At 35.0% G+C, this 25,711-nt stretch overlaps 1 protein-coding gene across 3 annotated transcripts in view; it reads right to left on the minus strand.

Annotated features, from left to right (window-relative positions):
- The window catches only part of TFEC (transcription factor EC), a 127,736-nt gene extending 102,499 nt beyond the window's left edge, over nt 1–25,237 (minus strand). For 2 of the 3 annotated variants that reach the window (XM_057504696.1, XM_057504695.1), the window contains exons 1-2: nt 25,192–25,237; nt 24,008–24,254 (exon numbers count right to left, since the gene is read on the minus strand). In XM_057504696.1, coding sequence (XP_057360679.1) covers nt 24,008–24,205 — 198 coding nt within the window. In that variant the 5' untranslated portion in view covers nt 24,206–24,254; nt 25,192–25,237. Of the gene's footprint in view, nt 1–24,007; nt 24,255–25,191 lie in introns of those variants that run through there. The other variant, XM_057504697.1, reaches the window with a different exon arrangement.
- Between the last annotated feature and the right edge of the window lie 474 nt (nt 25,238–25,711).

Raw genomic sequence — 25,711 nt, forward strand, 5'->3', positions numbered from 1 at the left:
CCTTTACCATTTCTCCAAAATACATAGGGTTTTGACCCAAGAGCTATAAGATTGCTTACAAATTGAACTTCAAATATTATCAGATATACCTTATTTTCTATAAATTTTGAACTCAGCAAATTGGAGTGCTACATTCCATTGTTCATCATTTCTTAATATCATCCTGTCCATTCTAGTAATGATTTCAGGGGTAGGTGAGATGAAAAGTATCTTTGAGAACAATTTAAGTCCCTTCCCAGTGAGAGAAAGAAAAAAAATAACCTTTCAGTATTCATGAGAAAGGAAAATTTTCTAACCTATAATTAAATGTCTTCAGTAACAGGGATCTCAAACCCATTCTGCTGTTGGATCCTTCTAATAGCTGGTGTTTATTTTTAATCTTAAACTGTAAGTTACTACATTCTAATTCCTACATGTTAATTTCTGTTCATTTTTCCTTCTAGAATAAAGTGGAATGAGATTATTTTCTCCATTTAACAGTTCTTCAAAAAATACTTGCTATCACGATTTCCTTAAATCCTGTCTCTGAGGTAAATATGTAACATGTTCCTTCATCATTCTTTGTATGACTTTATGGTCAAGCTCTTGATCGCTCTTACCTCAGAGCTTTGGTAATGGCTGCTCCCTCTGCTTAGAGCAATATTTCCTGGCCCCTTACTGCTCCAGGCTACCTGTTTCTTATTCACCAGATCTTAACCTAGGGATAACATCCTTTGGAAAGCTTTCTCTAATTCAAAGAATGGGTTGAATAACCAGCCCCACCTCCACCCTTAGGGTTGCTATACAACCCTGTGCTGACCCTCTGTGGAACTTCTCCTAGTGCATTTCTCTCTTTTTCTCTCTGTCTTTCCAATTAGACTGCTAGCTCTCTGAAGACTGGAACTGCTTTAATCACTGATACATCTCCAAAACTGAACATGTGGTGAAAGTCAGTTAAATACTTGTGAAATAATTGGAAAACTGAAAAATAAGGCAGGATGGTGAACATCAGTGTTCCTCAATTTCTTTACATATAAAAAGAATATGAGAATACTATCCCCCTCTTGAGGTGACTGTATGATCAATTGAATCAATATACATAAAAATCCAAGAAAAGTTCCTAGTACATAGGAAGATTTCAATAAATCTTGCTTATTATTTTTTGGGATCCACTAAAACCCTTTCTTTTTCACATAGACTAATGTTAAACTATATCTACACAATTTTGCACTTATAGTGTCGATTTTTTAAATATAAATGAAGAATGAATTTATCATATATATTTGTTACTTTTCATCTTAGTCAACTGTTCCAGATAACTGCAATATGTACGCATTTACTATCTTCACCTAAGATACGAATAATAGACACACACACACATATATATATAATGTACATATAATATGTATATGGAACCTTTCAGTATTCATGAGAAAGGAAAATTTTCTAACCTGTAATTAAATGTCTGTGAACTTTCAATTACTGCAAAACATTAAATGATGTAAGATTTCAATTATTGCAAAACATAGTAAATGATGTAAGATTCTAAATATAAGCAAATGCTGTGTATATGGTGAAACAAATTATTGGTCAGGCCTTTTACATTTAATTGGATCTAACCTGTAATTAAATTAAAAATATATGGAATACATATTATATATATATGTGTGTGTGTGTGTATAAATATTATACACACACACAGAGTAACAGAAACAGGGAGATGAGGGAAGAATGGAGGAACAAAATGGTACAAAGAGAAAGTAGCCAAAAGTTGTTTATTGAACGACTGTCAGGTGTAAATTACAGCCCCTGACATTGATAGGGACACGATGATGAAACACACATTAGCCTTGAAGGCTACAAAAACAATCAAGTAAATTGAGGAATATAAACGTATATTTTTAGGAATTTATCACATAAGGCAGCTACGGCCACTTTTAAAATAGAAATTCAAATGATATTAAGGAGAAAAGATGTTAATTCCCACTGAGTAGAAGAGACTAAGAAAGTATCTCTGAAGAAAGATCATTGAAGCTGGGCCTTGAGGGCAGGAAGATGTCAACTACTAGCTGTGGGGGAGGAATGCACACAAACAGGAAAGTAAGGAGAGAAGCTGGTTTTAAAATGAAGATGGTAAGCTCTTCCCTCTATCCTTCTAGCCAGTTTCTCTGTAATTTCTCTTCTGTCCTGACGCTCAGGGAGTCAAGGTTTGGATCACACAAGTCCAACTCTCTGGGAAGAGGTCCCTAACCCCAAAGGACCAGTACGGCTTCTCCCAGGTGTGTCAACCCATCCCACAACTGGCAGCTGATATCTAGGATGCTGGTCTCCAAAGTGAGGTCTCACCACTGGGGTGAAAGTAGAAAATACTAGACTTTTCCTACTGCTCATGTTTTCTTCAAATGTAAAAAAGAAAACTTTTTTAGGTGGAAAAATACATTAGTACAATATTGTGAGTGTAAAATTTTAAATGTAGTAGACATACGCAATTTTCAGGTGCTCAAAAATGTTTTACCAGTAGAGTCACACAATGTGAAAAGATTGGAGAGGCTATTCCAGAGATCTGAACTATGGACTTTAAAGAGAAGACAAAGAAAATACTCTTCTTTCAATTCCTTATGCATAAAAAGTTCTCTAGGGAAATTCATTATATGGATCAAATTGTGAGAGAGCAATAATATAGCAGGAGAAAACATTGGTACCAAGAGTGATCTCTTCCTGAAATCGCAAACTATCCAGAGCTTTCAATTACTGCAAAACATATTAAATGATGTAAGATTCTAAATATAAGCAAATGCTGTGTATATGGTGAAATAAATTATTGGTCAGGCCTTTCACATAAAAATTCAGGATTGTATTTTTTCCCCACTTGTTTATTCCCCAGTTAGGTTATCCCAAATAGGAGATTCTTAATACAGGCAATTCACAAACATTTTAATGACCCTGCCATTAGAAAATCAGCTTCTTGATTTACAAAAATCATTCAGTGAGAGAATAAGAACAGAAACTCAAGACCCTGCATAAACAAAAAGTTTCTTTTCCAAATGGATGTCAAAACTGGCTGGGTAGCATTCTAACTGGAGAAACATCTCCAAAATGAAATTTTAAAATAATAATAAAAATAAACAAGAGCTCTAATCCCTTAATCCAATCTACAGAATCATCCAAGATTGAAAATGTGCCTTGTTCCAAACATGTTTATAAATGTGTTGTAAAATAGAGAAAAAAATTGCCCAGTTGCAAATACTATTGAAAAAAATATTTGTCATGTCACTAAAAAAATTAAAAAGCCCTGGGTACATATATTCATCCCCTTAACCATTAAGCTAAAGTGGCCCAAGTTAATTTCTAAAACAAAATAGCTACTAGGCTAGAATTTTGATGCCAACTTCAGCCTGGAGCAAATTTTTACATTGACAGTGTTTGCTCTGAAAAGTGTTATTTTAATGGAATCACTGTCAGGCCTTCATCTCCAGTAGAGCTACTGGATCCCCCTTACAGACATAATTTAAACTTCCAAACACAGGGGTCTTTTCTACCTACTAATTGTCCTCCAAAGATCAGACCACATCCCAATGTCTCCTATGAACTGCCCTGTGAACTCTGAAAGCATTCTTTCACATTGCCTTAAGGTTCAAGTGGAAAGGTAAATGGCAGAAAGTAGATATTACTGTTTGGTTCTTACATTATTCTTCCTTTAATACTAGTTACAACTTGAACTTCACCTAACTGACAAAGCCTGCAGACTCCATTCAATTAGCTTTAATAGGATTAAAACACTGCCGTGGAACTGCAGATTTAAGTAGACAAAAATATTGGCAAATACCTCTTTCATGTATCCCATTAATTCTAAAATAAATAAGATATTTGAGGCAAAATAAACATAATTAGATTTTAGCATTTTACTTTTCAGCTGAAGTATTTTTCTCATTATGGTGAAGTTTTAAAACCCAAAGTTGAAAAGAAATACCCATATGTGTGTATGAATTAGAGTTTACTCAAAACACATTCTTTGTTGGTAGTATTCTTCTAACTGACTTAAAATCAGGGCCAAAGCTAAAGGAGATACCACATTAATAAATTAAACTAACTGGTTTAGGTTGGGCCATCTCCACCAAGTGAACAGGCAGATTTCCATGATGGTCACTACTGCTCCTTTTATCTTTTTATTTTTCTTTTCTAATGTAGAAAATGTAGGTCATCTCAAGAGTCACTGAGTAGTTGCCAGACTGGAGCTCTAATCCTGTGTCCAAAATGTAAACTACAAAAGTGAATTGAATGTGACCATTACTAGAAAAATAGTCAATTTCCATTGGCCACAACAAAACACAAGATAAATTAACAAACAGCTCCACAAATGCCTTTGAAGCAATTTAGCCAGTCCAAAGAAAGAATAACCATTCTTAAAAAAGGTAAAATATTTGCATCCCTTTCATTGGCTCCCTTATTCAGCCAATTAACGTTTGCTGAGTAGCTACTGAGTTAACATATCAGCAGACTGAATACTTTGAAGTTTCAAAGAAAGCAGTAGACTTGGGCTTTATCCTCAAGGGAAAATTTGCTAGTAAGAGGCAAGACATGACATCCATGAAACCATGGTACGACAGGACATGAACTCTGCAGTGAGGTCTATAAGATATATACAACTGAAAAATGGAAAGTAAGAGAAAAATCTACTGATATAGTTCCTTGAACAGGTCTTCATTTTGTTTTTTAGCAAAAAAAATTCTCAAGGACACACAGATAAGGAAGAGATATTGTAAAGACACAAGGCAACAGAAGAGGCGATAAAGGACTCTAAGAAGAAAAATAAAGAATGCAGAATTTGAGGCTTTGAATTCTGAAGACTGAATTTACCTAATCTACAATTTAATGTATGACTTTTAGATAGTTTTAGACTGAGTTTACTTTTTGTCTTTCTTCCTTTTTTTGTTTAAATTCGTTCGTCATTGTGCTCTAACTAAATGCATATTCCCTTTGTAACTTCATGTTCCATAATTTTTTTCTCACATCTATTAATGCCTAAAATCCTCTCTTGATTTTTATAGAAAAATCTCTGCTTTTTTCCCAACTATTATGACTTTATGGATTTCTGAAGCTCTGATAGTGGAACAAGATCTAAGTGGATGTAAGGAAAATACATTCATAGGTCTATACATTAGAGAGAATGCAATCTCTAAAGGTTTGTATAGACATAAGCCCACCCACAAAAAAATCAGTATCAGAAATTTGGTTATGTTCACTTGTCTTCCTGAGATACTGTGGGGAAAATGGAACTTTCTGACCAGGATTCCCACCTGGCTTTAATAATACTCATTGTATATAAAATAAGAGCAATGTTTGCACATTTATGGAATGTTTACAGGCAACAGAGCTGCTGGTCAGTTATGGGACTGCTGGCCCAGGGTAGGGGTAGAGAGAAAACACTTATTCTATCCTCTGTCTGTATTCCTGATATGTATTTGGTTAGGCATCTGACAGTTCCCAGGGACCTACACACAGAGTTCCTCCTGGGGCATAGGAGCAGGGGGCTGGTCACTGTGGGAGAGTGAACAGAGAGCCATGGAGCCCCAGTGCTCCTGGAGAATTAAGCACGAGCATGGGAACAGGGATCTTGGAGGGCAGGGAGCAAGGAGAGACTGAGGCCTACTGCCTAGAGAATAAAGCTCGTGCTGGAGAGCAGACCTATAGCCAGTCTAGGGAGCACACTGGGGCCAGCCATGTGTACCGGGTCACCTGTGACCATAGTGAGAATAACCTCCTTTTCCCCCAACTTCTTGTCCTTGCCTTTCTTCAGTCTTATTGAATTCATAGAGAACTTTCCCTGAGTGGGGAACCCCTCCTCCTGGACCTAGACTAACTTTCCAAAGGTAATTTGCAAATCTACTGTACATAGGGTTTTGTTGTTTTGTTTCATTTTCCATCTTTCCCCAGGCTGTACAAATTGAAAGAATTTATTATAAAAGTGAGGTGAGTTTACCAAAACAAACACCACAAGAAAAATGTAATAGCATAAGGTACAAACATAGAAACTACTGAGACAGTTTGGAGACCAACAAAATATTATGTAAGGTAATTTAAAATATATTAAGAAGGTAGAAAAGGTAGAAAACTACATAAATAATCTTGATTCCTGAGTGTGAGATCATAAACACTATGGAGAATTTGCTGCCAGCATCTGGTAACCTGAACAATTTTATAAAAATCAGAATTGGTTTGAAGTCAGATGGGTAAAACCAACCTCTGTTAGTGTGATTACTTTTTTCTCATTATGCTTAAGTCTAGACTAGAATTCAGATTTAGCTTCACATAAGCACTACCATGTAATGACAAATGTATTTAAAAGTTTAAAATTAGACTACATTTTTTATTGGGATACACTAGCTTTACAGATTACCAAACTTGTGGATGGTTTTCCTCTACTCTTACTTTTAATTCAGTGGTCAATTTACTGTTCATTATTATAATAGCACCAGTATTATAGAAAGAGCTTACCACACTTTATGCTGTAAATTGAAGTTAAATTGCTAACTCCTATCAGATGCTAATTAAACTGACTATCACAGATTTTTTATGTAGCACATTGTGCTTTAAATACACATGCCTGGGATACCCAGCAGATGAATTGCTACTTACAGATACTAATAATGAGGATGTTGGTTATTTTTTTAACTTTAATTAACAGGTGTAATACCCACTTGCAAAGATATCATTAAAATGGTACCCAAGATTTACAGAATTTATAACACAGAGTCGGTTACTTAATATTCCTTTTAGAGCTTGACCTTTTCAAAATGCAGTCTAATATTTGGTCATAAAACCACTGAATTTTCAAAACTTTGTTGCCTTAGTTCACCTTAAAACCTATTTTCTCTGTGAAGTGTTTCTGTTTTATTAAAAGGAAAGACATTTCACTAATGCCACTATACCAACTGAAAAAACAGAAGTATGTGACTTCTGGTTTCCAGTCTGTAATGTAAGGAGCTTAAAAACAAGTGAAAAACAAGTGAAAAGCTGAACCAAAAAATTCAATAACTCTTTTTAGATCCATCAGAAAAGTGAGGTCATGGAGAAAACTGTTCCTCCCCTGCCCCAAGACTGCATAGACAGGCAGATACAGAGAATCATAACCTACCCAAGCAGAAATTCATAAGCAGAAAACTTCTTGGGAAGCAGTAGCATGGTAGAAAATCCTAAACTGTAATTGATCAATTGCTGGAAGTCCAGTGAGGACAAGGCTCAGAGTTAAAACTCTTGGGGATACCCAGACATATAGGGCTCCCACTTTTATGAGCTTTAACTGTAGGAGCTCTACCAAGTTCTCACAATGAATAATCAGAAAAAAATTCCCTTCTGCTTCTGGCAGCAGACAGAGAAGAAAAGTAGCCATTTTTAAAGACACCAGAGCATTCTGTTATTCTTAACAAGATCTTCCCTCAGGAGAAACTACTTTAAGAGATCCTAACCAGCCTGGGATTTCAACCCCATTTAGCCATCTTGTCACACCTAAGGTATGTGGAAGTAGAGATTCAGAATGTGTGAATCTCACAGTCCACAGTCCAGAGGCACAGGTTCACCAATAGAGTAGGATCTATAGAACATTCACAGGAATATAGACCAATTCCTTTCCCTGCACAACTTACCATAATATTACTGAAGGCCTGCCTATTTACAGCAGATTCTTTCACTCAATACATCATGAGTTTTCAACAAAGATACCACAAGTCATACTAAAATGCAAAAAACACAGTTTGAGAACATTGAATAAGCATCAAAATTAGAGTCAGATATGGCAGAATGTTAGAATTATAAGACCAGGAATTAAAAAAAATTCAACCTGTGATCAACATCTAAGGGTGTTAGTAAAAGAAGTAGACAACATTCAAGAACAAAGGGATAATATAAGCAGAGACATATGGAAGTCCTAAAAAGAATTAAAAACAAATGCTAGAGCTTAAAACACTGTAACAGAAGTGTGGAATGCTTTTGATAGGCTTCTTAGTAGACTGGACATGACTGAGGAAGGAATCTCTGAGTTCAAGGTTATGCCAATAGAAATATCCAGAGCTGAAAAAGAATGAAGATTGAAAAAAGCAGAGCAGAATATTCAAGAACTGTGGGACAACTACATGTAACATACACATAATGGAATACCAAAAGGAGATGGAAGAAAGAGAACAGAAGAAATATGTGAAGCAATAAGACAGAATTTCCTCAAGTTAATGTCAGACACCAAATCCAGGAAAGTTAGAGAACACCAGGAAGGAAACATGCTTGAAAGACTATACCTAGGCATATAATATTCAGACTTTGGAAAATCAAAGATAAAGGAAACATCTTTAAAGAAGCCAGAGAGGGGAAAACATACCTTACCTATAGAAGAGCAAAAATAAATATGGAAGCAGAAAAGGAGTGAAATGTTAAAAGTGCTGAGAGGAAAAAAAGCCCACATAACCTTCTGCAATTTGCAAAATTATCCTTCAAAAATGAAAGAGAAATAGACTTTCTCAGACAGGCTAAACTTGAAGAAGCTTGTTACCAGTAGACCTGCCTTGCAAGAAATGTTAAAAGAAGTTCTTTAGAGAGAATGAAAATGATATGGGTTAGAAACTCAGATCTACATAAAGAAAGGAGAAGCATAGGAGAAGGAATAAGTGAAGGTAAAACAAAAGCTTTTAGTTTTCTTATTCTTAAGTGATCTAACAGAAAACAGTTCATTCAAAATAATAATAGCAACATGTATTTGATTATGTATGCTTGTGTGTGTGTGCGCTTATAAAATGAAATGGATGACAGCAGTGATATAAAGAACAGTAGGGAAGAAATTAATACTATTTTGTTATTATAAGGTACTTCTACTATAATGAAGTAAAATAGTATTATTTGAAAGTGGACTTGGGTTAGTTGTAAATATATATTACAAACTCCAGAGCAAACACTAAATAAGTAAGAACAATATAATGGATAAGCTGAAGAAGAAAAAGAAAATGGAATCACATAAAATACTCAGTGAAAACCACAAAAGGCAAAAAAGAGTGGAAGATAAAAACAAGAATAAAGTAAAAGAACAACCAAGAGAAAATAGTAACAAACATGGGAAATATTACTCCAACCATATTGGGAATTACTTTGAATGTCAGTGGTCTGTATGCACCAATTAAATGACAGAGATTGTCTGAGTAGATCTAAAACTAAGAACCAACTATATTTTTTCTATAAGAAATTCACTTTAAACATAAAGGTTACATTTATATATATCTATATATCATGCAATATATAAATTAAAAGTAAATGAATGGAGACAGATACAATATATACTATACTAATATTACTCAATAGAAAGTGGGACTAGTTATAATAATTTTGGACAAAGTGGATTTCAGAGCAAGGAAAATTATAAAGAGAGGTATTACACAATGATAAAGAAGTGAATTCTCCAAGAATACATAATAATCCTTAACATGTCTGCATCTAACTATAGAATACATGAGGCAAAAACTGATAGAATTTCAAGGAGAAATAGATGAATCAATTATAGTTGCAGGCTTCAACCCTATCCCCTATCAAAATGGACAGATAGAGCAGACAAAAAAAAATCACTAAGAACATATATGAAATCAAAAAGACTGTTAATTAACTGGATATAGTTGACATCTATAGGCTATTTCATTCAACAATAGTAGAATGCACATATTTCTCAAACTCACATGGAACATTCACTGAGATAGGCCACATTCTGGGCCATAAAACTCACCTATAATAAATTTAGAAGAATAGGAACCACACACTGTATGCTCTCAGACCACAGTGGACTTAAACTAGGAATCAGTAAAAGAAAGATAGCATGAAATCCCCAAATATTTGGATGCTCAACAACATACTTCTAAACAACACATGAATTAAAGAAGAATATTCAGAGATATTTTTAAATATTTTGAAATAAATGGAAATGAAAACTTATCTCATCAAAATTCATGGGATGCAGTGAAATCAATGTTTAGAGGGGTATTCATATTCATAGCTTTGAATGCATATAGTAAATAAGAAGAAAATATAAAATCAATGATCTAAGGTTACATGTTAGGAAACTAGAAAAAAAGAACAAATTTAATCCAAAATAAGAAAAGGAAAAAATAATAAAAATTATATTAATAATCAATGAAATTGAAGACAGGAAATCAATAGAGAAAATAAACAAAAATCAAAAGCTAATTCTTTGAAAATATCAGTAAATCTCTAGTGAGACTAAGAATGAAAGAGAAAAAGAAAACACAAATTACCAATACCAGAAATGAAAGAGGGACAGTATAACAGAGTCAATGAACATTAAAAAGATAATAAAGAATATTATGAACAACACTATGTCCACAAATTTGGTAACCTAAATTAAGTGGGCCAATTTCTTCAAATGCACAATTTGCCAGAACTCACACAAGAATAAATAGATCATCTGAATAGGCCAATACCTATTAAAGTAATTGAATCAATAACTGGTAACCTTCTAAAAGAGAAGGTACTAGGTCCAGATGGTAGATTCTACTAATTACTTAATAAAGAAATTATACCAATTCTCTATAATCTCTTCCAGAATATTTTCAAGCTAATTTTATGAGGCCAGCATTACCCAGCAAAAGACATTACAAGAAAACTATACACCAAAATCTCTCATGTACAAAGATGAAAAAAATCAATAAAATATTAGCAAATTTAATTCCAACAATGTATAGACATGATTATATACCATGGCCAAGTGGGATATAGTTCAAGTATGCAAGACTGGTTCAATGTTGGAAATCAATTAATGTAACCCACCACTTCAATAGGCTAAAGAATAAAAATGATATCAATAGGTGTGAAACAGCATTTGACAAAAATCCATCACCTATTTATGATAAAAACTCTCAACAAACTAGGAATAGAAGGGAACTTCTCAACTCGATAAAGAACATCTACAAAAAAACCAACACCTAACATCGTGCTTAGTGGTGAGAAACTCAAAAACCTTTCTCAATAATATCAAGAACAAAGCAAGGATATTCCCTCTCACAGATGCTTTCCAGCATCTTCTTGGAAGTCCCAGGTAAAGCAATAAGACAAGAAAAGGAAATAAAAATAAACAGATTGGGAAGGAAGAAACAAAATTGTCTTTGTTCACAAATGATAGAGTCATCTGTGTAGAAAATCTGAAAGAAAGAATAAGCTTAGTTTAGTAAAAACTATTGACTGTCTTCCAAAGTGGCTGTACCATTTTGTATTACCACCAGCAATAAATAAGAGTTCTGTTGCTCTACATCCTTGCTAGGAGGTATTAGAAGTATGTTTGATTTTAGCTGTTCTAGTAGGTATGTTGTAGTATCTAATTGTTTTAATTTAGAATTCTCTAATGACATGCAATATTGAGCATCTTTTCATATGAATAATTGATATCTATATATTCTTTGGTGAGGTATCTGTTCAAATCTTTTGTCTACTTTTTAATGCGGGCATTCATTTGCTTATTGAGTTTAATGAGTTCTTTTTGAGTTTTTATAATTATGTTTGAAGGTTGAAGCAAAAAAATTATACCAATGTGTGCTCAAAGTATGTAGAAAAACGAATAAAGAAAAGTATATTTTAAAAGTGGCAGGGTGAAAGCACCTACATGGAAATCAACTTTCTATACTTTATTTGAAGTAGTAAAATGTCAGTACTAGTAGATTGTGATGTATGTAGACTATGACAGTAACATATATATATATACTGTAATACCTACAGCAACCACTAAAAAATATATATAATGTATACTCAAAATCATTGCAAATAAATCAAATGAAACTCTAAAGAAAGTTCAAGTAACCTCCACAGAAGTATAGGAAAAGGAAACAGAAGAAAGAGAAACAGAGGGTAAAAATAGAAAAATAATAGATTTATCCCTAATATATCAATAATTACATTAATCATATAACTGTTCTAAATATATAAATTAAAAGAAATTAGCAGGGTGGACTTGATAAAAAAACATGATCTAATTTTATGCTCTCTGCAAAAACTTACTTTAAACATAATGATACAGGCAAATTGAGAGGATAGAAAAAATACGGACATTTGCATGTAAACCATAATTTTTTTTTAAAGCAAGAGTAGCTCTACTGTATCATGTAAAGTAGACTTCTGAGCACAAAAACTCATGAGAAACAAAGAAGGCTATTACATGATAATGAAAGGGTCAATTTATCAAAACAACATAGTGATCGTACATATGTATGCACCAAGTAACAGAGCATCAAAATACATGAAACAAGAACTGATAGAACTGAAAGTAAAAATAGACATGCACAATTTAATTGGAGATTTCAATACCACATAACTGTAAAATAAATTGAATTTGTAATTTAAAAACTTACACATAAAAATCTCTAGGCCCAGATGGAGGACTCCAAACATTAAATAAGAATTGGCACCAACTCTACTTTATCTCTTCCAGAAAACAGAAGAGGAACTAACATTTCGAATTCATTGCAAGAGGTCAGTATTATCCTGATATCATAATCAGACAACAACAAAAGAAAGAAAGAAAGAAAGAAAGAGAGAGAGAGAGAGAGAGAGAGAGAGAGAGAGAGAGAGAGAGAGAGAGAGGGAGAGAGGGAGGGAGGAAGGGAGGGAGGGAGGGAGGAAGAAAACTGCAGATCAATGTCTCTCATGGACTTAAATGCAAAAATGTTCCACAAAATATTAGCAATCTGATTGTAGCAATGTGCAAAACAAGTTTCTTAAACCCGACACCAAAAACACCATTCTTAAGAGAAATCACGGATAAACTGGATTTTATCAAAATTAAAAATTTTTATAAACTATAGACTGGAAGGAAATATTGTGAACCACAAATTGGTAAAGGACTTGTATCTAAAGTTTATAGAATGAGGGACAGATAAATTAAAGAATTAATTTTCACTACTCTTTAGGTTATTTCTCTTCTCTTGTAGATTTACAGAATTTAGCACAATATTCTAGTAAAAACTGTATTGTGTTAAATAATCAGGAAGTAAGGTTCTGCCAACTAATAATCCTAGATAACAATATATGGTACATTATTACAGTTAGAGCACCCACAAAAATCAGACCTCTCTGTATTCACTCCATTAATTAGTCTTCTCCCACATTGACCCTGATCTTAGCTGTGTTGGCTTGTCTAGTGGGATATCATGCAATCAGAAGTTTTAAATAACTTATACATCAAGGCTTGCATCCTTTCTTCCTGCTTTTAGAACTGGGTTCCATATGAAGAAGCTAACTTGTCCTACTAAAGACAAATGGTCCAGCAGACAGCCAATACCAACAACCAGACATTTGAGTGAGGCTATCTTAGACCATCAGTCCCCAGGATAGGCACCAGATAGTATGCAGAAGGAGAAGCAAAATCCACTAAAATAAACCCATTCTATACTGCAGACACAGAGAATCATAAAGAGTTAAAACCGTTGATTTAGGTCTCTAATTTTGATAGTAGGCATTGCAGCAATACATAAATGGTAGTTTATTAGTAGTAAATGATTAAATCCAAAACATAAACTTAAGTAAATGGGTTGATCCAATTATGCAACTGAGTGGTTTAGTTTCAACTCTTATATGAAAAGCCTTTGACAATTATACCATTCTAACTTTTTAATCTCAGTTGCTCATGGTGTTTTGAGCATCACTGAACAGAGTAACAGCACCAATATAGATGACTTAGGAAATTGTTATTAAGTGTGAATTTATTCAGAAGTTGCCTTGCATATTGTATTTTTAATTTGTTAATAATGATTTTGGCTCCAAATTCTGCCTGTCTTCTTAACATCAAATGGTCAAAAAATAAAAAATTCAGCATTTATTTAGAACCAATTAATGTAAGTTCTACCAAACAAACCTTTATAAAAGATTCTATCCTTGAACCATTACGGACTGTGGGCTATTTTTTGTATCACCTATTTGGAATAGTTTAAAGGAGAAGAACCAATTGTCAAATGGGGATTAGCACTCTTAAAAGATGAAAATGTTCATCTGTCATTGTAATTTTGCCAAAAAATAAGTTACTAAGAGTAATTTGTGTAATTTATCATTCAACCTGTTATTTAGGTCAAACAATCTAGTAAGCACATTAATATGAAAAACATAAATTTTTCACCACCTCAGGTACAATACACTTTAAAATATGCCAATCTTCATGCTTTAGGGCATAATTTGGTTACCAGCTGGGGTCAGGAAGAAATTTTCCCCATAGTGTAGTATTGCCAATTACCATAGGTGTAGAGAGAACAAGAGAAAGAGTCAGGGGGGTAGAGGGACCTCTAAAGCATCTGGTATTGGATGCTCTCGGAGTGAGAATTCAGCATAAGATGAAACATTCAATTGTTCCTGTATGTCAATTTCTATATTCCTATGAGCTGCCAATATGACACTGCTGCCACAAGGGAGGGATTTCCTGCAGAACAGATGTCACTTACAGTATTATGTGGGCTATGTATCTCAACAAATAATTGCTTGGCACTTCTGCCCTATGGCAAGGGTCTGAAAATATGTTAGGGTGGAAATACACCATATAAGCAGATGGGCATAGATAAAAGAAAGAGCAAGAGCATACTGAGTCTGAAATGTATGTGTAAAAGCCAGATGGGGGTACTGAAGCAGATGTCTCCCCTTATCTTCAGTGACTAAAGCCCAAGATCAGAAATTTTGTTATTAGTTATTTAGAAGTTCTATTTTAAAATTTCTCTAGATGAGTATGTGTTGCATAAAGCTCCAATTTATTGAAACAAAGAAATCTTGGCTTTTCGATATACACTGCAATTTCCCTTTGAAATGAATGCATTTTGCTTAAGGCCTGAAACTGATAAGAGATTCCCAACACCAGTGCGCCCTATTTCCACTCCTCCCTGCAAAAAAAAGAAAAAGGAAAAAACTAGGCTGGGATAAGAGGATGGACACAAAGACTGACAATGAATGACAAAGTACAATTGAGATGGGACTTGCCTGAGAGAGACAGCAAGAGAGGGAAAAAAAGTTCTTTTAAAATATCAATAAGAGAATCAAAGAAGCAAGATCCTTTTTCTGATAAAAAGGGAAAAGTTAATAACCGTGAAGAAAGAAGGCAATTGCAATATGCTCCAACTGTAATGGAAGAAAAGAAGATGAAGGTAGAATCAGAAAGTAATCATTTTAAATAAGTTTAACATATATGTAACTTTCAGACTTTACACAATTCAAGGATTAAAGTTTTAAAAATATTTTAACTATTTGCAATAATGGCAGACCTGTTTCACTATATAAATAATTGGTTGGAGAAAAAGAAGGAATGTTTTTGTTCAAAAGAACTAGCAAAAGAATTTTTACTTAAAAATAGCATTGATTGCAGAAAAAAAGCTTGGGGATGGAGGTGGGGGACAAATAAATACAAGATAAACTATTAAAAGGCATTAAATGATATCTCAGAAACAGAAAATGTTTGAGGGTATTACTGATATGTTTCTAGGCTAAATTGAACATGAGTTAAAAGAACTTTGAAAATTTTCTAGACAAAAATAATTCAGCCATTCAATAATGTATGAAAACTGTGATTCAATGAAACACTGCTCATGTGTTGGAGAAGATCCAAAGATGATGCTTAAGGAAAAGTCTTATTTGCCTGCTAATATCCCTTCTTATGTATTTTGATCTTAGGGAATATTATCTTTATTGTAAGGTATTAATCCCACCACAGCCCCCTCTGTTTTCAAAGTTTAATAATCTATCCTCAATTATTAGTATGGTAAAACAGGATACAAGGTCCTTATTGGAGAAAATATTCTCAAATTTTTCTTCTAGCTATTTAGTCCAGCTGACAAAAGTATAACATAGGGGAAATTGCCTAAAATCAATCGTTCACTCTTTTGAGTACTGTAAGTAACAAAGGTGAGAGGAGTAAGGATGTTCCCCCAGCTCTAGGTAAATTAAGGTGGTTGGACCTTACCTTGAAGGGAACAGGAAGCCACTGAAATGCTTGTTGTGGGTTTGCTTGTTTGAGAGACGGGTACCACAGTCACATCTACAATGTGGAAGAACCCTGGGGTTACATAGTAGGGAAAGATTGGATGGGAAGACAGGAATGAAGGACACCAACACAGAGCATTGTAGTTACACAGATGAGAGAGATAATAACTTTGACTAGGATAGTGGCAGAAACAGTAGAGGAAAATGGACAGATATGAGAACTATTTATAAGGGACACTCAACAGGAATTTGCAATAACAGGATGAAGGAGAGAAAGGATAAAATGATGACCTGAATTTTGAGGCTTGAACAAGTACTTGGATAAGTATTCTGTTATGAAGTACAAAACACTGAAGGACAAGAAAGGTCTTTGTTTGGTTTGATTCATGAAGGCATTGGGAGACACTAGATCACTAATCCAGTTTGGGCCATACTGAATTTGAAGAGGCATCCAGGTAAAAGCAGCCAAGGTAGGGGATAAATTTGCCTGGGGATAGTGTGAAATGTCAGAAGCAAAGAATCCCAAATACAGTTTTAAGGAAAAACATTTGTTAAAAAGATATTATTGTGATCACCTATTCTGTTCTAGTCCCCAGAGCTTCATCTACAAGACAGACAATGTCCATTCTTCCATGCAGCTTACATTTTTGGGTGAGCCAAATAATTAACCAGTAAGCAAATAAGCAACAACTCCCTACAACATGATAGGTTGGGTATTTTCAGATATGTTGAAGAGTTATGTAAAAAGTAAAACAGCATACAGTGATAACAAGTGCCTGGAACATGGTGGAACACTTAAAGGAAGGGTGAGAAGGTGCAGCATTAGAAGGAAAGCAGGAGGGAACACTGACAGTTCCAGGATGCAAAGCAGAGGGATAGAAATAGGCCTCTGATGGACAAAGGGAGAATGTCATAACTAGGAGCCAACCAAGAGGCAGAAAATGGAAACTTAATTATTTCTCTAATAAGACCACCAGAAAATTGAAAAGTGTTTCTACCAAAACTTCTGCTTACACAGTGTGCAGTCAGACTGGACAAGTCTCAAAAAAGTTGTAGACAGTGTTGGCAAAACTGGACAGCTACATGTAAGAGAATGAAACTGGATCACTGTCTAACCCCATACACAAAAGTAAATTCAGAATGGATCAAAGACCTGAATGTAAGTCATGAAACCATAAAACTCTTAGAAAAAACATAGGCAAAAATCTCTTGGACATAAACATTAGTGACTTCTTCATGAACATATCTCCCCAGGCAAGGGAAACAAAGGGAAAGATGAACAAGTGGAACTATATCAAGCTGAAAAGCTTCTGTACAGCAAAGGACACCATCAATAAAACAAAAAGGGACCCTACAGTATGGGAGAATATATTCATAAATGACAGATCCGATAAAGGGTTGACATCCAAAATATATAAAGAACTCACGCACCTCAGCAAACAAAAAGCAAATAATCCAATTAAAAAATGGGCAGAGGAGCTGAACAGACAGTTCTCTAAAGAAGAAATTCAGATGGCCAACAGACACATGAAAAGATGCTCCACATCGCTAATTACCAGAGAAATGCACATTAAAACCACAATGAGATATCACCTCACACCAGTAAGGATGGCTACCATCCAAAAGACAAACAACAATAAATGTTGGCGAGGCTGTGGAGAAAGGGGAACCCTCCTACACTGCTGGTGGGGATATAAATTAGTTCAACCATTGTGGAAAGCAGTGTGAAAGTTCCTAAAAGTGCTCAAAATAGACTTACCATTTGACCCAGGAATTTCACTTCTAGGAATTTACCCTAAGAATGCAGCACTCCAGTTTGAAAAAGACAGATGTACCCCTATGTTTATCGCAGCACTATTTACAATAGTCAAGAAATGGAAGCAACCTAAATGTCCATCAGTAGATGAATGAATAAAGAAGATGTGGTACATATACACAATGGAATATTATTCAGCTGTAAGAAGAAAACAAATCCTACAATTTGCAACAACATGGATGGAGCTAGAGGGTATTATGCTCAGTGAAATAAGCCAAGTGGAGAAAGACAAATACCAAATGATTTCACTCATCTGTGGAGTATAAGATCAAAGGAAAAACTGAAGGAACAAAACAGCAGCAGAATCACAGAACCCAAGGAGGGACTAACAGTTACCAGAGGGAAAGAGACTCAGGAGAATGGGAGGGTAGGGAGGGATAAGGGCAGGGAAGAAGAAAGGGGGTACTATGATTAGCATGTATAATGTGGGGGGTGGGGGAAAGGGGAGGGCTGTTCAACACAAGAGAAGAGAAGTAGTGATTCTACAACATCTTACTATGCTGATGGACAGTGACTGTAATGGGGTTTGTTGGGGGGACTTGGGGTAGGGGAGAGTCTAGTAAACATAATGTTCTTCATGTAATTGTAGATTAATGATAACAAAATTTTAAAAATAAATAAATAAATAAAAAGATAAAGAAATGGAGGCACAGAAGTTAAGTGACTTGTCCAAAGTTACAGGGAAAAAGAAAAAAAAAAGTTGTAGACAGACAATGCCCTGAACCTCAACAGTAGAAAGTTAGAAGGAAAGTAAAAGAAATTGGCAATTGTTGAAGTTAGTAAGCTAAAGCAATTAATAAAACACCCCAAGATTAAACATTTCCTTATATCTTGAACTGAATATCTTAGCTTATATGGTCACATATTAATATTGAAAATGTAATTTGGAATGGAAATGTGTACTCTGCCTGCTTTTCTCAATTATTCATGTTTCCGATTTCACCCACAGGGTCAGTTAACATATATGGCACCGTCATTCATTTGGCGGAAGCTACGAGAAATAATTGTCATCTATATATCTGGACTTTCATATTTGGAAAAGAATTAAAAATGAAGATAGTAGTGTTGCCACTAAAAATAAGCCAAGCAAAGGTAAATGTTGAATATATATTATTTAAAAGTTCTAATGAAATATCTTCTTTGGGGGTCAACCCCCAAGATGCATTTTCAGGTAACTATGAGAAATTTGAAGAGGAGACCACTAGTTATAATAATTTATTAAAAGCCTTGAAAAGAAATGGAAAAATTGAAAATGGACAACAGTCTTCACATTTATAGAGGCAGATTATAAAGCTGAAGGTAACCAATATTCTATGTTTCAAGAAAAGTAAAAGGAAATTAGGCTAAAATTATAGGCCAATTGTAGTGAAAGGAGAACATTAATATTATAACTGGATGCCACAATATATTACCTAAAAATTTGTATAATTCTCTCTGCTTTATTGCCTAAAATCAGACAGACCCTGAAAAGCAGGTATTAATAAAAATCACAGTGCCAGACTGTCATACTTGAGGACTCTGAGGGAACAGGCGACTCCCACTCTTGTCCCCCTGGGCTGCAGTGAGCCTTTTTCCTCCCTTGGTAGACCTTTAGGCTATAAAGCTATTTTACTAGGTGCTGCAAGTCTCAGATGTATATATATATATATGTGTGTGTGTATATATATATATATGTTATTCAGACAACACAATGTGGATGAGGTATCTTCTTTTGGCTTCTTGATTATGAAGCTGATCATAAATTGGATGAACTTAGCGAAAGCAGCAGCTACCATTTCAGTTCGTCCCGCACTCATTATCAGGAAGTAGTAGCTACATTTTCTCAGATCTGAACCCGCATTCCTCATGTTTACAACAAAAGGGAACTTTGGGGAAAAAATGCTTTCATTCTGATTAAAAGAAAACCTTGCTACAGATAATGCATAGTTGCCACCTTACGATTTTTTAGCTCTACAGCTTCTGAAATTTCCCTTTTATCAACACTAGAGACAGAGGAACTTTTAAAGCATGGAAGGCCACTTGACATAATTTCTTTTTAAATCTGAGTTTTATGAAAAGAAAAAAAAGAAAGTTAGGGTTGTAGGAGGTCTTTGAAACTGATAACTTCAAAAGTTTGTTCAGCATAAATGTAAATGAGATTTTTTTCTGGAGGAGATGTCCAAATCCTACTGGTTATTTAACAAATCTAGAACACCCAAAGTACAACTAGAAAATGAGATCTAAGCATGAAAGATCTAGATCTAGCAACTGATTCTGTGATTGCTTTGTTTGTTTGTGTTTTTACTGCTTTCCCTTGTTCTTTAGTTTTACCTCTGTATCAGGATTAATATCTTTGATGTATATCACTTGTATATTTCTCCTTTTTTATATTTCAACTCCTTTCCTGGCAGCCCTTCTGCTCTGTGGACCCAGAGAAAAGGAGAGGTGAATGCCAGGAATGGAAAAAGGAAGACGTAGAAAGTTCTTAGCAGACCAAGAAGTAATGCTTCCTCAAAATAAAAAATAAATTATAGCAAGAAGACAAAGGGAGATAAGAAGACAAACATGCAGGTCCTAATTTGTCCCTGTTCTGAGACAAAACCATTAGTGTATATGCAGAAGAGAGTTTGCCAAAGGATAGAAACCCCAACTGGGGCAGTGAGAAACCTAAATAAGAGGGGCTTTTGCTCCATTTTCCATTTAGAACTCTGATACTGTTGAATAATCTCAGCATATCAGAAATGATAAGACGACATAAATTCCTGCAGACCCACACTAGTTAATAGTTCTTAACCACGAGGAGGTCCAGCCTAGGCTCCGCAATTGAGATGCAAAGTCCATTAGCATTGACTCTGCATCTTCCAAGAAGATAGTCCATGAGTCCCATTAGCCACAGACCTAGCAGTGGAAGATGACAGGAAGCCTGATGGCCAAGCCAAGCCACGAGCAGCATGGAAGAGGTCATCCAGGTCAAAAGATGTATGAACATGTAAGCTTCACCCTCATACCCATGAAAAACAGTGTTTGCCAAAAAGAAACAGATTTAACCTGAAAGCAACCACTTTAAGAAGGAAGACTTTGAGATACATTTAACTGGAACATTATTTTTATGCCATTATCCTCTCCCCAACTGACATCTACTCTTCCCCATTCCTTGTCACCCCCTACCCATCAGTAAGATATGAGTATTGATTGGGAGGGCACTGGGGAATTCAAGAAAAATTTAGAATTGTTACAAAAAAAGAGAGACTATATTTTACTCATAATTTTTATCCTCTTTACACATTATCAACAAAATGAAATTAGATACTTCAAGAGGATGGAGCTTCCCACAAAGAGTCCATTCACAGTCAACATAAGCCTGGCTCATGATAGCGTTTAGAAAGAAATATTGTTCCATGTTAAAGACTCCTGTTTTATGTACTCTAAAACAGCCAAATTTCATTCTTTAAAATAAAGTAATAAATACTCATTGAAACATATTATAATGTGCTAACAAGTCTCATAATATAGTATTTAAAATGCATTTATCACAGAATGAGTCTCTAAAGCTTAGAATCTTTTACAGTAGTGTGTCTCAACATTTAAAAAGTCAAAAATGTGAGTTGATCGATGACTTCAAGCAGAACTTCAAAGTGGGCAGTCCTTCATAAAGACAGACAAGAGTCTCGTCCTCTGAATACAATTTAATTTTTATCACATCACATAGTATTGATCTGAGATGCTGGTATGTGTTAACCGAAGATAAAGTTGACCAAATGGGCCCATTGTGTAAGGCATATCTGTCCCCATATTACTTCTAGAGAGTCTAAAAACACTACCCAGTATGTGTTGATTTTCATCTCTTTTAATATTAGAGGCTGATCCTTTTCCCAATCAGGAATAGAATTTTCAATCTCAGATAAATAACAAAAGTTTAAAATCTAGAAAACATATCTGGATCAAATCAACTTCAAATGTTCAAACCAAACTTGACCAACTTTAGCTTAATGGACAAAATTAGACAGAGCACCTGCACCCTGCAAATATGATGTAGAAGATCTAATCAGTTAGGGTGTTCACTCGTAGAGAATTAACTAAGGAGATGAGAACAGGTATCATAATGGTCTGTGTTCATAGCAACAATTGGGATGATTGCCTGGCACACAGTAATTTCTTGAAGGCCATGTCCATAGAGCACCCCCTACCAATTCTAATAACATACTATCCCTTCCATCTCTCCCTACAGCCACAAAAGAAAACACCTGGCCAATAAAAACTGAGCATAGCACTTACCATCACCTTATGGACCAGGCCAAGGGCTGGAAATGTGATCCCAGCAAATCTTTATCTGAAAATTTTCACACTGGAGCTGAGTAAATAAGCCCCATTTTCATAGGTGGCAAGTTGTAAAAATGTGCACCTAGAGGGAATGAAGCTTCCTGCAAGGAGGAACTGGTCTGAGAACAGAGACAATAGGAAGACAAAGGCACAAATGAGAGATGAACACGTTCTTAGCAATATTTTGAAGTCCTGGTTCCAGTACCCCTCATATTGGCTACCGTTCCTCATAATAGGAGCCAACAAATTCTTTATGGCTTCATTTACTTCCAACTGAGTTGATATTACTGGACATCATTTGAGTCCTCACTCATAAAGCTAGTGAGAAAGCAGTAAACCCCAACTAGGCTGGCAAATAACTTCAGCATTGTCATGGTCATAGAAGAATGGCATTTTTGCTAATTGTGCGATTTTGAGCTAATTTCTTAAAAATCTCTGAGCATCAGTTCATTATCTGCAAAAATGAGGCTTATAGCTACTCCATGGGGTTATTGAAAAATTAGGAATCAAGTACATAAAATGCTTAACGTGATGGTTCTCCCATAGTACTTGCTCAAAAAGTGCTAACATTTTATTGTTTCAATAATGATGATGATCCTAAGAAGACAAAGATGATAGAATTAAGACTCTATGTGATTTTTTCCATTAAAAGGATACCCGCTTAAATATATCTTAGTAAAGAAAGTTACAAGGACTAAAAAGGCAAATTAATAAAGTCAGAAATAATTTTTATACAAAACATAACCATTACCTTAAGAAGAAATGATTTTTGAAAGCTTAATTTACAATAAATAAGCATGAAAGTTTAAAAGAGGTTAATGGAGTTTATCTTATTTTTAAGAATAGGCTTAAAAATGAAAGCTAAAGTAAATATGATTGATATAGCTAATCCCTGAGAATAGATGTAGCAATACTTTCAGACCCAACTCATAGACACCCAGGATTAAGCCTTCCATCACCAAATCCAAATACAATTACCATGTGGCCACACCTATGGTACATAGTTGTTCATTAACTGCATTTACTTATTTACTCTTCTACATTATAAATCCTTCAATATGAAGGTCTCTTTTTCACAGTTGCAACTTGGTCAGAAGTAGCTGCTCAAAATATAGTATTTAAATTAAACTGAATTCTAGAAGTATACTGGGAGTCAGAAGAAATGGATTCTAATTTTGCCTCTGACACCAGGTGTCCTTGAATAAGTCACTAGCCATAGGGTCATATAGTCACTGTGTTGGCCCTCAAAGTTAGGTCCTTTAGCCCCTTACCACAGTGCAAAAATCACATCTAAAGTACATTTTCTACCTTTACACACTGAGATAGACCCTCTACAAAATGTAAAACTTCATAACCACTTTTGCAATAATTATTTGCTCTCACATTGAACAACTCAATGAAGCAATGCTTTAAAAGGCTCAGTGTCATTGAGTCAGCAATGCAGACCCATAATTCTAACTCAGAGATGGCATTCTTTCTATATATCACACCACTTACTTGAGTTTTAGAAGTCTTAAAATACTTTTAGAAAGCATATCACTCGTAATAATGTGCCTACTCAAATGTCACACCTCACTGACTGATTTGGATAGTCAAATGAGATAATATGAAACTTCCTTATAAAGTAGAAAATGCTCCAAAATACCAACTAGTATTATTTTAATAATGACAATGTCGATAATGATGATGATAGGGAAAAGAAAATTATGTACTTGGGATGCTTTGTCACTCTAATATTTACATGCTGTTAAATGAGCCGCTTACCGGGAATTGTAGCCTCTTATATGGGAACAGGGAGAAAGCTCTGGGTTTTTATTCTTATTTTCTCTTCAGCTTTTGAGTACAATTAAAATGTATGCATTTTCAGAGGTGGTTAACTGCTATATTTACTTAAAAATTATGGCTATATATGTGTATACAGATACATACCTTGGAAAAGGATGGCAATTGACTTGAAGAAATCTCTGGTCTTCCAGGGAAAAATCTGTGAAACATTGGTTTGTATGAAAACTGTGTGTGGAACTGGATATGCTGGGCCCTGGCTTTCTGGCTGAGTTGAAGTCTCCTCTCCTTTTCTCCTAATTGCTCTTTCAGTTGAAATTGGAGTCCAGCTAAAGCTTGTAACATATTTTTCTTCTTTTCTTCTCACTATTAATGGATTTGAAATAAAGGAACTCTACAAACAAAATGCAAAAAATTATTTTCTTTTATCACCTGAGATTGTATACTGTAAAATAAATCTAATAAATGACAGGGGAAGCATCTGAAATAGAAAAACAAACTCATTCTTTAATGGTCATGGTTCACCCGTAAAGATACAATTCTTAATGCTCAAGTTGAAAAAAAAAAGATGAGAAGAAACAGTTGGCATTCAGCTAACAATTGTGTTTGGAGATTTGTGCCTGACTTTGTTATTCTGAGCAAAGCCAGGTACCAGCCTCTTGGGATTATGTACAAAGGCAAGAAAAAAAGTGGACATGCACAAACCTCAAAGGTGACTGCTGGGTTAATAAAACAGTCTGTTTCCTGTTCACCCACTCTTGCTCTCAGTGTGCAAGTATATTAAAATATGTCAAAAGGAAAACCATTCCCTGTGCAAAAAATAATTCAACGACAAGTCACAATTTCCAGCTGATGGAGTGCCTTGGTGCATTTGACTGCAGTAACAAGTAATCCATACATCTCTCTGGATGAAAGTTGTATCCTCATTAAAGGAGAAACAAACACAAAATAGGAACAACAGTCACATAGGAAAACAGAGCACAAAAGATACTGCATTTGCCCCTCTCAGTTTCTGGTTTGAGCGATCACAGACTAAAGAACAGTGCTATCCTAGAAGTAACCTCCTAAAAAGCCATGAAAGTAAAATGAGGAAGCTGACAGAGGAACTGAATGTGTAGCTAATAGTCACCTATGTTTCTGTTCAGTCTATTGGGAAAAACATCTTTTTCTATCCAGTCTGTATAATATCTCCCACTACATCAGACATTGTAATATGAAGTGACTGGATTAAACAACACACCCCAGGAATTTTAAATTAATGCTCTAACTTATATCTTTAAATAGCCTCTTTTAGATAAACTCTGGTTTAAGCATTTATAAGATATACCAACCTTTGCTTTTCTGATTTTTCTCTAAAGAACTATATCATTGACAGATCTGCAAAAAACAAAAAAAAAATGTTAATGTCATTCAACTCTAATAATACTGCTCTTAGGTGGTTACTGTGTTGCATGTAACTAAGGCAAAAAAATACATTGGATATAAAATGTGAGAGCTCTGGTCCTGGGCACAGTTGGATATATGACAGGAGCATGTGCCTTCAACGAGTACTTAATAATCTGGAATAATAAGGGAACAACATTTTTGAGAGAATATAACTAATTTTAAAAGTGTGGTACTAGCATTTATTTCAAAGCTGAGGATGTGAGGGCGATCTGGCTGCGACATCTGTCACCCCATTGATCGCCAGGGTTGATTCGGCTGATCTGGCTGGCTAGGCGGGTGTCCCCTTCCTCCCTCACTGCTCCATGTGCGTCCCTCCCGAAGCTGCGCGCTCGGTCAAAGAGGACGACCTTCCCCGATAGAGGAGGACCGTTCTTCGGTCAAGGGTATACGAGTAGCTGCACTCCC

This window comes from Manis pentadactyla, chromosome 7, assembly GCF_030020395.1.
Source record: "Manis pentadactyla isolate mManPen7 chromosome 7, mManPen7.hap1, whole genome shotgun sequence".
In the NCBI taxonomy this organism is placed as follows: Eukaryota; Metazoa; Chordata; class Mammalia; order Pholidota; family Manidae; genus Manis; species Manis pentadactyla.